Here is a 13,959-nt window from a genome sequence, read left to right as displayed (position 1 = left end):
AGGACAGACATGTCTCTGAGCTCCTGTTGTTTTAGACTTCATTTCATCTGCCAGCTCCCACAGCTGCTAAGGATAAAGACTGGAAATGGTAATTAAGGAAGACTATATCTAAAGGTTGTGTATCACTTTAACAGCAGAAATCACCCATGAATAGTCCCCAGTGTTTAATACTTATCAAATAGTTATAAATTAAACATACTTGCATGTATGTATACAGTATACACAGCATCAGCTGTATACATGTCCCTCTCTCTCACTGGCTTCACAAAAACCATTTGCTTAAAGGCCTATTAGAATAAATTTATCTGAAATGCATTACACACAGGTGATTCATCCATCACAGTATTTCACCAACAGCATACCTCAGCGTGCTCAATGATATTGCAAAAACTGAAAAAAAAAACAAAAGTCACAGATGGGCCATAACTGTTTAAGATTTCATTTCCCTCACACTCTCCCTTGAGAAATACTTGTAAGAGATTTGGAAGCTGGCTTTCATGAGCAATGTTTATACGGAGTATAACCTGTTACATCAATATAAAGTGTGGACAATTCACTCATCCCAGTGTAACACAGGTTCACTGTAGGCATGAGGTCAAAGAAGAGAGGTTGTGCTCACTTGATGGTAGTGCTGTAATGTCCTCAAGACTTTTTGCAGACGAAACAGGCCTTGTAGAACTTCGTCTCAAGGCCCTCCTAATGGGGTTTTGGTCTTCATCATTACCTGCCACAAATTAAAAGGCATGAACTCTGCAAACATGAAATACCCACACATACTGTACCCTCAAGAGTCTCCAATACCAATCAGTATTAAAGAACAATATAACCAACATGATTAGTTCCTGTTAAGTCATTTTGGTAGCCAAGCATTTGGTCATTTGTATGAGAGTAAATGGTGTACAAACGTCTGAAATGATCCCACTTAATGGATAAGGAAGCAGACCTTCTACAACAATCAAAAAGAACTTAAAGTCAATATTTAAAATTGATGCTCTGTAATATCACAGGTTTTCGCCACAATGCATGGATCAGTGGATGCAGACAGGCTGTTCATGAACAGTTAATGTTATAAGATATCAGCTAACAGAAAGCCTTATTCCTGGTAGGATTAACATCGACCCAGAGCCTATCCTGGACATGTAGACAGAAGGCCAGCCAACCACAGGACACACAAAAAATAATTTAAAGATACAAATTAACCTACGCAGCAATTGGAGGTGGGAAAAAACTGAAATACCCAGACCTGTATCACATTGATGTTGTTCACATGTTGTGACTTATTTCTGGGATCCCAGGAGTTTGGTCAGCATGTTAATCTAGGCTGTCCTGAAGCACTTTTTAAAGTTTTTTAAAAGACACATTTTACAATATTAATAGCTAATACCGCTATTATTTATTATTTAAAACAAAAAGAAACTTATTATTTATTGGAACAGAGCTGAATCTACATGTCCATACATTTTGTTTTCAAAAATCATTTAAAATCACTTTCCCAAGACCCTAAGCAAGCCCAAAACCAGAAATACCCTCTTAAAACCAACAAATCAGTGAAGACAACCTCTCATCATGCTATTAAGAGTCCACAAATGTTCCCCACAACCCACAAAGGAGTTGGTATATTTGTGAAATGATTCTGAATGTGAATACAAGCAGTATAAACAAACTGGAACTTTCAGATTTAAAAAAATAACTAAAATGTATTCAAAATACATTAAATAAAATGGGATTCAGAAATGTGAATGTGAACTTATTGTACAGAAAAAAATTGAAAGGAACAGGGATCTTCAGATATATACATATATCATGTTTGGAATTGTTTTAATAACGCAAAACATTTTGCTTCACTTGCATTCTTGTGATGCTTTTTTATATTTCCAACAACTAGGAAGCAAGACTGGTAAGAGTGGTCTCTTAGTGTTTTCAACAGCAACACTAAAAAGTTTTTAATAATACAATACATTGAATGATATAAGTGACTAAAATAATCACAGAAGGGCTGTAAGAGCTAGTAGATTTAAGGCAGAAAATGTCCTTTTGTAAACTCCAGTGCTTCCAGTGATGTATGTACATGGTACATCCTACAGTACTGTATGCTGCTTCTTGAAGCAATGTCTCTTTACTGAATTATTTAAATCATGCAAACACTATATAAGGCTCACAGCTATAAAGAATGGGAGTGTATTAGTGCCAGTAATTTGCAACCATCTATTTCAATGAATAAGACAGAGATTTTATAACATTTTACATTATTTAAAGAGATATCTAAAGGTCTTTTACTCTCATTGAGTATGAGCGTCCATAGTGCAACTGTGTCCTCTAATACAAGCATGACAAAAGAATGTCTAATATGGTGGCATGTGAGGCATGATTCTTTGTTAAACAATAAAGGAAGGAATTTCAGACATTTGGACAGAACAAACCCAAATGACCCAGAACAAGAGTGTCGTGCAAGAAGTCTCACGAGCTCAATGATTATTTTCTCAGAATCAGAGCACCTCTTGTGAGCAAAACCCTTTGAGGTTTTAAAGTGGTCGGACACCATCAGTTACGACATAATTAGAATGTGAATTATATGAATGTCATTATGTAAACAACTAATATGGATAAAGAAATTCTCTAGACACACAGGCAGCCAGGATCATTACTGTGATGTCCACAATGTTTGGAAGTTTTGTTTTTTGAAACTTAAGTATACTACTGTGTACAAATAATGACAGTATTTAAAAATCACTACAAGGCTACCGTATTTTTTATTTTTAACTCGGAATTCAACAAAAACAATAAGTATTTTTTTCCTCTTGAAAGATTCAGTTATTCTAAGACCTCCGTCAACATATTATGATTCCATTAGCATGAATGATGTTAGTTAATGGAATCCTATAATTCAGCTGTAGTTAAAATTCTTCATGTATTGTTTAAATGAATGCAATTTGAAGAATTTTAATTCAAAGCCCTCAAGCAGCAGCACTAAACTGTAGTTTCACTTACTGCACAACAGGGGCAACAATTCCAACTACCCACCCATCCAAGTTCTAAACGCTTTATCCAATACAGGGTAGGAGCAGCAATTATTAAAAATGCTCCACTTTTTAAAAGTTTTACTTTTTCAAAAATATCTCAAAGGGTTTCTTAACAGATTTTTTTTTCATTAGATTATTATCTAATGAACATTTTTTAAATGTAGAAGCAGGGATAACAGCATCAGGGGAAAAAAAGGTTGCTCAAAAACTGGAAAATGAGACAAGAGAAAGAAGTAGAGCTATTTTGCTAATTTTTATAAAGGTCTTTCATTTTATGAAGCTATTAAATTGTGTCTCGGACAGGAAAGTTTACTGAATACCATGGCGATATGTTATTACAGAATACAACTGAGGACCATAAAGTATCTTGTGCTGAAAGATGAAGGAATAATTTTTGTATATTTACATTCAATATTAGTTACAGTGCAAAATGTCAGCTGATGTCAGGACCGGATTTCCAGCCCCTTCTCTCTTCATTCCTTTGTGTTAAACCCTGCTTCCACAGAAATCATATTTGTTTTAAATTACTTAACCGAATCACAACTCTCCCGCTTTGAAATTCCAATTAAATCACCTGAAATGAGTGGTAAAATGAGACAATAAAAAGAAAATTAAAGCTCACAGGCTGAACTTGCCCAGGAGAAAGACCAGGTGTCTGATGCACTGCTCCTGGAAGAACCTTCATAGTCGATGTCTTCAGTATTATCATGAGGAAGAAGCCAGGGCATCTTCCTATTTGGCTTTCTCAGGTTCTCCTCTGTCTCTGTAGGTGTACTTTGTACTTCACAATATGGAGGCATGTCTCCCACCTTTTTCTCTGATATTATACCTTCCTTTGCTGTTAATATTTTTCCTTCACCGAGATATTGTCTTTCACCGAGGACCTCTTTACCAGTTCCCGAGAGGGGCTCAGGGGGAATTTTGATTTGACTCATCAGGTTTCCTCCATGAATGTCTAAGACAGGCTGAGAGGCAACCCGGTATTCCTTCTCACTCATGATGCCTCCTTGCGTCCTGGGTGGCTCTGGAGAAGATCCGACACCCATCACAGCACTGTAGGACTGCACTTCTGTACTCACTGAGCTTGGGGCCAAGCTCTGCAGTGGTGGGGTGTGAAATTTCACCCCCACTTCAGGAGGAAACCCTTTGCTCTGCTCCAACACTCTACTAAAAAGCCTGTCCTGTTGGGGTTCTACAGCCTCACACTGTGACAGATCTTCTTTCATTTGAACAGATTCCGCAGAAGAAGGTGGTTTCGTCAGTAAATGGGGAGAAACCGATCTCTCCCCTTTCTCAATCATTTCTTTCTTAGGTTCTGTGATATCAACGGAAAAACCTTTCACTAGCCGTTTTTCTGCTCCAAAGGATCTAACACGAACATCTGCAGGCTCAGTAGGAAGAACTTTGGGATAATAGTTTGGGTTCATAAATGGCTTCTTATCCTCTGCTGGTGATTGTTCTTTCAGACGGAATAGCTCAGCTGTCTCTTGAACGTTTGAACTTGGGCTTGTAGGGCTTTTTAGATTCACTGCCACATTTTCTGGAGAAGCCCTTTGCGTCTTGATCAGGAATGGGCTGGACTGGCTTGCAGATGCCCCTCCCCAGAAGTTACGAAGGTTCTTGAATTCCAAGTTGGTTGAGCTCTGACCCCCAGACTCCTTCTGCATTCTTTCCTTCATTGACAGAACTGTGAAAGTGGGCTTTTGTCTGGACAGCGAGGAAGTGCTTTTTCTGTCAGAGCTGCTGCTGGGTTTAACGTCAGCTACTTTAAGGTCTAACTCAGAGGTGGTGGCAGGGCTGGCTTTAAGAGGGTGCTTTACCTCGCTAATGGAGGCACGAGTCTCAGAAACAACTTTCTGCTCACCCACAATAATCTTTGGCCCACTCTTCTCCTTCTCCCAGAATGACTTCAGATCACTTATCTTGCCACTCCTGCTATCTTCTCGACTTAGATTGCGCCTGATAAGTGGTACTGGGCTGCTCTGACACACATGTGTGCTGTGTTTGGACAAGGAAATCAATTCACACTTGTGTTCTCCTTCCTCTGGACTTCCATCATCATTACTATTTTGCCCTGCAGATGAGGTGTACACTTCCTCACTAAAAATGATGGATTTAGGAGTATAATTTATCTCCTCCTCTTTCTGATTATTTTCAGAAGAAGGGAGACTTTCCTCTACAGGGCTGGGAGTAAATGCTGCTTCTTTCTCAGAGTCACTCATCACACTTCTGTATGGTTCATACTGAGAAATGGTAGGGTGAAATTTAACATAATCTGATATTTCTTTCTTATTCTCTTCTGCATCAACTGATGCTCTCCAGGTCCTGCCAGATAAGGGCCTTTTCTGAATGTAATCTGTCCTTCCTTCATTACCTTCCAGGTGTACTGCATACTTACCATGAACCCCACTTCCACTGTCAAGAGCCTGAGTGTCTTTCTCAGCCTGCAGTGCAAAATCCTGGCTTTCATTATATGAATGTAAATCGGCCTCTTTCAACTTACTTTTTTCATCCTTCAAATCATCTGCTTTTGGTTTGCCCAGCAGTATTTTGGGGCCACTGGTCCCCCTTTCCCAGAAGGATTTTAAATTGGCTATTTTTTGTGGTGAATCTTCCGGATGACTCTCCCTCTGTGGGTCTTTATCTTTTGTGTCCATCATGCTCAGGTTAACTGGGGAGCCACCATGTGTGTAGTTCTCCCTACTGTCACTTGTGGGATGGGGATGCAAGATGACATCCAAGTCATACACTTTTTTGTCTGGGAACAAGGATCTCCCTTCATACTCAAACCCTTTCTTTGGCTCATTTGCAGCCATCCACCCCTTTGGCTGAAAAGCTTCACCTGAGTTAAGAGAGGAATGGATGGTATAATGCACAGGTGTGAATTTGTTCTCGGATTTCTCAGAGTAAATACCACTTCCAGGAGTCTTCACTTTATAGATGTCTTCTTTACAGCTGATGACCTTTTCTTCTACCCCTAGACCTTTGTCTGATGCCCCCCTCTTGTCACTCTGTGATGATCGTATGTCCTCAGCACGATACCTCATGAAGCCTCTGTCTCTTCCTGACTCATCTGTGGCAAAGATATGGACACCTGGCTCTTGCTCTACCTCTTCGTCATACTGCTCACAAACCTGCTCGCTTGGAGAAGGGGCTTGTCTGTCAATGCTTTCGGAGCTCCTGCTGAACCACTCTAGGACCTTGCTTATGGAATCACCCTCCTCCTCTGTGAGCATATAGCTTTGTGTGTCTGGGTTTGAAGAGGCCGCATGACTTTCCACACCAGTGTTATCAGCCTTACCTTTCTCATTACTGGAAGACTGAATGTTGGACACCTGAGGGGCATAGGTCTCAGCATGATATTCATGTTGATCTGTAAAATAAACAATTTTTTTTCTTCATTTTTGCTCATTCCATATGACCTTCAAAATATCTTTGCCTTTAGAAAACATGTGATCTTACAATGTTATCGTTACTGATATTAACATGATTATAAATGTGCTACTACTAAGAGTAATAATAATAATAGTAATAATAATACTATTTATTTTTATAAAAATAATAATATTTATAATGTAATGTGAAATTCTAAATCAGACAAGAACTTCAAATGAAATGCATGTACTGTACAATTTTTTATAATTATAATTTCATAAGTAAAATAGAAAAATCTGTTCTCGTAATGACTGAAAGGATTGCATTCCTTGCAGTCCCAATTTACCAATCACCATCAGCAAATGTGACACATATACATGTGTGCACATTGCGTTTACAACAGGTATCGTTGTCAGTAAGGTTGGGTTAGTAAAAGAAATGCAGAAGGTCAATAAAAGCAAATGTTAGATGTTAGATTTTTAGATTAGAAGTGTTTTATGGTGTATTTAATATTATCTAAAACACCTTTTATTTGTATTTGTTTTTTTTTACAATATTTGAATATACATTTTGCTGCAATAAGTTGCTGGCCACCAAATGGTTGTCTTTCCTGGAGCTTTAGCTATGGATTTTGCTTCACTTATTAAGCAGTTCTTACAGGTGATAACACAATGGTCCACTGCTGACTCATTCAATCATCAGAGCAAGCAACTGATCAGTTGATTGGATTGAAATCATTTCACCGACTGAAAAATCTGCAAGCAGTCTTACCAACAGGGATCTGAGGAGGCTCTATGACTCTGTTGTTCCTTTTTGTCAGTTCCCTGTCGCTCTGAACCTCACCTGTGTCCCTCTCTTTCCAGTCCAGATTCACCCTAGTGTGTGACCTGGGAGAAGAAGCCGAATGGCCCGGGGCCTCACTCAGAGGGCCCTCCGTATCTTCGGGCAAGGATGTTTTTAGCTCATTTGCGGGGAGCGAAGAAGATAGGGAGGTTTCAGTTTCTGGAGCACGGGGTTTTAAGGTAGGATCTTCTGGTTCCAGAGGCCCCACACCAAAAGCTTCACTAAAGGGTGGTCCATTGCCTCCTCCATTGCCTTGGTTACTTTTCTCTGATTTGCTGCCCGCCTCTACGTCTGACGGTGTCATAAAATCCAGATCCAACAGGTCGTGCTCCCCCAGTTCCCTGCCATCCTCTACCGCTGAAGCTGTTCTGTGGTTTCCCTGTCTAACAGCCGGGGAGAACCGGACCTGTTTTCTATCTAGAGAGTTGAAGGAGAACTCCTCCATTCTCTCCTTGATACAGCCCATTCCATCAGCAACTTTCGGTGGGGGGGCACCTTGGAGATTAGGAGTCCCGTCGCCCGCAGGTTCTAGATGGTGGATGATGCTGTTGCTGTTATTCTGCACCATTTCAGAGTCATTGGAACTACAGCTGGGACTGTGCTTCAGGATTCCTCTTGGTGTACTAACGTTGCTGTGCAAGTCTCCCCTGCCATTCTGCTTTGGGAAAGGCCCATCACTGTCTGAGAAGGAGTCCTGCAGTCTGAAAACCTTTGTTCTCTTTTTGGGAACTGGTGCTTGCTTGATGTCTCCTTGGGGTACACTGGGATTCTCTGAACTTAGATTACTAACACTGGGTATAGCATTCTTGGCAGGTGGCAAGATCTCTGCAAAACAAGGGGAACAATGGGGATGGATAAAAGAGAGTGGTAGGTGCACACCACAACAGAAAGCATTAGGTTTTTTACTAACTGCATGTATGAATCCAGTACATTAGCACTTAACCAACCAACACCATGTATCCAGATCCATAAAGTAACACTCTAGTGAGTGTTAGCATGAAAAGCATGTGACATTTAGTAACAGGAAAGTGGGATAAAAGCTTAATTTACTGTTTAATGTCTCTTAATATCTTGGATATGGAGAACTTTTCAATTGAATTAATTTATCTGGGAAATCAAATGTTTCATGTGAACATTATAAATCATTAAACTAAGATGAATGATGCAATAGTTCTGTAAAAAAAAAGAAATGCAATGCCATTTTTCTAGTGTATAACTCTTTATTTATTCTAGGGCAGTCACCACCACAGAACTAAGCAAATGAACTCCTTGAAAAACATCCTTCGGATATTTTCAGGTTAGAGAAAAAATACGTAAGTGTATGCACATTGTGGTTCAGTCATGCGTGTCAGCTTACGGCCTTTTACCAAGCAGTACATGTCTTTTCGAATATAATCCTTGAACAACATGAGCAGTAGCATTAGCATAGCAGACTAAACACTAAGACCCACCGAATTAAATTCTGATGCTTGTCCTGACAAAGCTTTGCTCATTGGCTCATTTCAGCAAATTTCAAGGTGCTTAATAAAAAAAGACTCTTCAGCCTAGTTAGGCTTTGAAAAAGAAATAAAACATTTAAATTGAACAATAACTGGCTAGAAACAAACCTAATAACTTCAAGCACAAAGGCATTCCTACCTGTTACAGTATGTAACAAAGCAAAGCGTTAATCAATTGGGTTATATGGTGCTGCCAATGCACTACGATACAAGTGTAAACCTAAAAAACATATGCCTTTATATTTCTTTAAAAGCTTTGTTTATTTTTATATTTCAAACTTTGGCTTCGAGGATTTTGTGTTTTAAAAACTTTGGACTTTCTGTTTATTATCAGGGCTGTGATTTAAGTTGAATAAGATGCACATTAAGTGCTTTGATCAGCCTATAGTCGCAGATTAAATATTCGTTACAAAAATAGTGTGAGTTAAAGTTTGCATGCCTGTTTGTATGTATTTGAATAGTTCTATTACAATGGTTCACATTCACAGATGTGATATTGTTCTTAGCTTTGTGTGGGTTAGAAACAAAGATGCCCCAAACAGCACTGGAGTATGCGTGCATTCAAAGGATTGTGAAGCACTTGTAACAAGCACAGCCACTCATGCATATAACACACAGCGAGGCATGGAGACATGCAGGGGACGGTGCTCAGGCACAGGCACAAGGAGCTGAAGGTCTAAAAGAAGTCACGTGCAGGGGTTTCAATGGGATCAGCTAACCAGACTTACTTTTGATTGCAAGGAAAATATTTTGATAGTCTGTCCTTCAAGTCGTCCATTCATTTTAACAATACATTTTTTAACCTAAATGAGATCTTAAATACCTCATTATTTGACACATATTCAACACATTTAAGAACACATTTCTGCTCACAAGTAACACCACAGCATCATAATCATTAACATTGACTTGCACTGACATTTCTCCTCTGGCAGTGCACCTACAGTACAATAATATTTTGAAATACTGTATCCAGTCCTGCTTTGTAATGTGTTTCAGGATTTATTTAATTAAAAGGGGATTCCAGGTAGCAATATAATTTTCATAAAAGCATTTATGCTTTAAACTACTTACTGGACTTAAATCTACACAACTCTGACCAACTTTCCCCAAGTGTCAGCACACAATTGGCAGTTTTGGTGGATGTTTATCAGCTGTGGTAGGTTTCTCGAGACAAACTGTGACTCCTGTGATGGACTGGGTGAACTGCAGCCTTACAACTTAATTGGTGAGAGATGCATCGCTCCTCCGAGAGTTGCAAACTCTCCCACAAGGCAGTGTGGAGCCTGCAGTGTGGCAAATGGTGAATGGCCCTGGCAGGAAGGTGTTTTGGAGGTGTATGTCTGCCAGGCTTCATACTCTCCATGCAGTACAGGGGTTGCTGCTGGAAAGTCTTTAATGATGATTCTAAATTGGATTAATACAGTTTATATATATATATAAAAAATTATTGGTGAATATTTATAAAACTTCCCACTAACAATCTTACACTGCACAGCAAAGCCAACCTATAGATCTTTTATAGATCTACTATAAAAAGTCACACATTTCAACAATTGCAAAGGCAATATCTTTAGGTAAAGTGAGACACCATTGGCTTTTTGTTAATACATATTTAACAACTAATAATTTCAGCACTTCTTATCAGGAAAAAATAAATATATATTAATATATACATATTTTTAGGCACATTTATGTAAGAATGTGAAGTTATACACCATATAAACATTTTACTTCATTTAAACCAGCTTTTCAACATTTCAATTTGCTTTACAGACCTTTCTCAAGGGAGTGTGTGTACAGCTGTATTTTCACATACATTGTGCATTGTGTATATTTGTATACATTTTAAGTAAGATCATGTGCTCTCTTAAAGATAAGCCCTGGAACCAAGGCCCGTGACATTCAGTTTTAAAGGATTCTATTAACCTGTTCTCAGCCATACCCTTTCCAGTTGTAAGAAAGCATTGAAAAACAAATTTGTTACTGTAAAACAATCTGTACTATTAATCAGATATACAGAGAAAGAAAAGCACATTCTAAAAGTAATAATATAAACCAGAAAAATGCACTGATGGTCAAAATGACAGATTTAGAAATCTTCTTCAGTGCTTTTTGCTTCACTGCTGTTTTTGAATTTTTGGAAGCTAGTTTATAGTAAATGGAAGCCTAATTGTGGGCTGATCTGAGCACAAAGAACATATGGAAATCGTTTAAAAACACTGCTACTGCTATTCTCAGCCACCAGGCATCTCTCTTCTCTCAAAAAGGAGCATCTGCTGTTGCTGAAAAGTCATTAAACATCATTTCGCTGTAAAAAACTGAAAGGTACATTTTATGGTAACTCAAGACAACATCTTCAAGGCCATTTAAAAGATGTATTTAAAAATATTAAATGAAATCACTCTTTAAGGTCTAATGCTATGCATCATTACAGTAACATGACCATCCATTTTCATTTGCATTATGAAATGCCATGTGACATGTTTCTGGTAAACTTACTGAATGATGAAGGTAGCACTACTTACCCCCTTCAGATGTCTTAACGGGTTGCAGAGCTCCATTTGTTAAGTGGACTTCTCTTTTGTCAGCTGTCTCTTCCCCATCAGACATACTGTTGAACGGATTTTGTCTTTGCTAAAATTAGAATAAATAAGATACATTTCATACAACACTGCTTTCTTGAGAACATACACCTGCAACAATATATTTAATGTTACATGAAAAACAATGCATTGACATGGGAAAATGGTCTGTGTTCTCCTATTGAGCGATTGCACCTGATGTAGAGGGAAAATGTCAGAAGACTTCACAGACCTTGACAGACGGTGTTGCTGTTTTCTTAAGCTTGTCGCCCTGGGTTTCCAGGGAGGGATGGTCACTTTTCCTGGAACAGTCAAAAGAATGCTTAGCAAAAACTAGGTATTTTTAATGATCATAGAGCAAAATCACATGCAGGTGTGTTAACTTATTATTTCCTTCATGTTGTTTTGAGAAACCGGTGTAATAACTTGGAACAGATATAATGGCTTCCACTGAAAACCCTGTAGATGAGAGAAAAGCATTCGTAAAGGAAATAAGCTTTTTATCCTGCTTGTCAAGGAAGTTAACACAATATAGGTTTGACCGTATTATCTGATTGAAATGGAAGTTTTACATTTCCAAATGATAAAATAAAATAAAAATCTGAATGAATCCTGCTGATAATTACATTATTAGATGCTGGGTCAGTATAAACCCAAAGGTGTAACCTGTCAAGACAAAACAACATGATCTGTGCATGCTATACAGCTCTCCGTGATGCAGGTACCTTTGTTTGTGCTTTTCTTCCAATATTTAAAACAAAACGCACAGGAACATACTGTACTATTATGAAGTATGTAATAGATCTAGCAGAATTCATTCCTGCTTTTGTGTGATTCTGTGGTGTATAATAACAAATGGGGGAAAAAAGCATGTGAGTACTGACCCTAGAAGAGGCTTATTTATGAACCCGAGGCACAAGGCTCTGCTTTCTGTCTGACTCATTCCTACATGGTAAACACACCAATTTGTTCTGGCTTGTAAAAAAAAGGTTACCCTTCCCAATTCCTAAACAAGAATGTGCCAGATTTGTGAGACAGGAGTAGTCCACAAAGAATGTACAGACAGGGTGCATGGGCTGTCCAGATAAAAAGGGTGAGCTTTGCATTTCCTTGCCACATGCTGCACAAGCTAGAATAAAGGTTCTTAAAATGTACAGATCTGTAAGTCAAAATAACATTATAAATTTAGCTGCTTTGGTTTTGTTGTAGTTCTTTTAACTTTTCCCTTTAGAACACTACTTAAGAGAGAAAATACTACGAAATCTGAATTTATGCCATTACTACTTACTGTAAGTACGTAGCAAGTTCAATGACTTCAAAGAGTGGAACATAGCACAAAGCGTTTAACAAGTACATGTTGTAAATAACTTAGAAGAGTGAGCTTTATAATGGCAAGTCTGACTCAAACATTGTACAAATTAGACTAAAAGTACTGCAATTAGACAAATATTGTCATACATAAGCATGTAGACGAACACGAACATATTCTGTTTTAGTGCGGGCAGACTCCAATATTTTGTTGCCTTCCTAAAATATCTGCTGATTCTATAAGTGAGCCATCAGATTAGTCACAATATAATAGGCCTTTGGGCCTTTGGCTGTGAAATAGTCAAACACTGAGGCTCACTGATATTTATTTTTCGTAATGTCATAATGTCAACATTGTAAGCCTTTAGGTAATTATGTAAATGGGTGGTTGCTGATTATATGTGTGAGGACAAAACAGCACACCCGTTTTATGGTTAAAAAAGGTTTTTACTCATAGAAATATTATTCTCAGATAAAGATACAGCCAGAGTTGTGCTTGTTGTGTTAAATAGCGAAAGCATGAAGCAAACTGAGGTATGGCATAAACTACTGTTGCAGAAGCTTACCAGCATCTCTGTGATACAAGTAAATAAACAACAAAAAAACATTTTAAATGATACCGTAAAAATGAGTAGAAAAATTAAAGGGAAAAAAAACTCTTTATGTTTGATGCACAGTTTCTGCACTAAATCTGAATTAAATCTATAGGAGTACTATATTACTGTCATTGTTGAGACACACCTGCCTCTATAATGTGTTTAATGCATGCAAGATATGACTCATGAGTGACTATTGACGTAGTATGAGTCACACGGTTCTATTAACATTTTCACAGGACACCCACACCTCAAAGACACACACATGGCTGGAACAGTGAACCCATACCTGGAAAGGAACCTCACCTAATACTTTGGAGTGTAACACATTGGATGTGATTAGCCTCTGTTTGTTGACAATGAACTGTATGATCTTCATTAGCCATAACTTCAAAAGGCTTTTCTTCCTCTTCTCAATATAGCTTCTTAAGACAGTGGTAACTATTACACTGAACTGGTTACTCAACATACAAGTCAATCTTCTTGGCTGTGCACATTTCTTCCTACTTAAAAAGTCTATTAATAATCCCTTTTTCTTGTTATGAAAAATGTTTTATATCACAGAGAGCTAGGTATGAGTAATTTTATTTGTACATGGACATGCTATGTTATGAACACAAAGAGCCCATTTGGCTGGCTCTTTTAAATCTTATATTTCTTTGACGCATGGACAGATTGCATGCTAAATGCTGCCAGAAGTAAATGAGGCCACTGAAAAAGACTACACCATAAA

General features: G+C 38.2%; 1 protein-coding gene across 8 annotated transcripts in view; it reads right to left on the bottom strand.

The window, feature by feature from the left end:
- Window positions 1–13,959, bottom strand: part of sytl2a (synaptotagmin-like 2a) — a 44,323-nt gene that overhangs the window by 9,237 nt on the left and 21,127 nt on the right. For 6 of the 8 annotated variants that reach the window (XM_088638980.1, XM_088638979.1, XM_088638985.1 and 3 more), the window contains exons 5-9: window positions 11,555–11,624; window positions 11,266–11,374; window positions 7,167–8,063; window positions 3,643–6,393; window positions 620–724 (exon numbers count right to left, since the gene is read on the bottom strand). In XM_088638980.1, the coding sequence (XP_088495106.1) occupies window positions 620–724; window positions 3,643–6,393; window positions 7,167–8,063; window positions 11,266–11,374; window positions 11,555–11,624 (3,932 nt within the window). The remainder of the gene's footprint in view (window positions 1–619; window positions 725–3,642; window positions 6,394–7,166; window positions 8,064–11,265; window positions 11,375–11,554; window positions 11,625–13,959) is intronic. The other 2 variants (XM_088638984.1, XM_088638987.1) reach the window with 2 other exon arrangements.

The sequence above is a fragment of the Lepisosteus platostomus genome, chromosome 7 (genome assembly GCF_059453375.1).
Source record: "Lepisosteus platostomus isolate fLepPlt1 chromosome 7, fLepPlt1.hap1, whole genome shotgun sequence".
Taxonomy (NCBI): Eukaryota; Metazoa; Chordata; class Actinopteri; order Semionotiformes; family Lepisosteidae; genus Lepisosteus; species Lepisosteus platostomus.
Note: the sequence above shows the minus strand (reverse complement) of the source record. Positions and strands in the feature narration are given on the sequence as shown.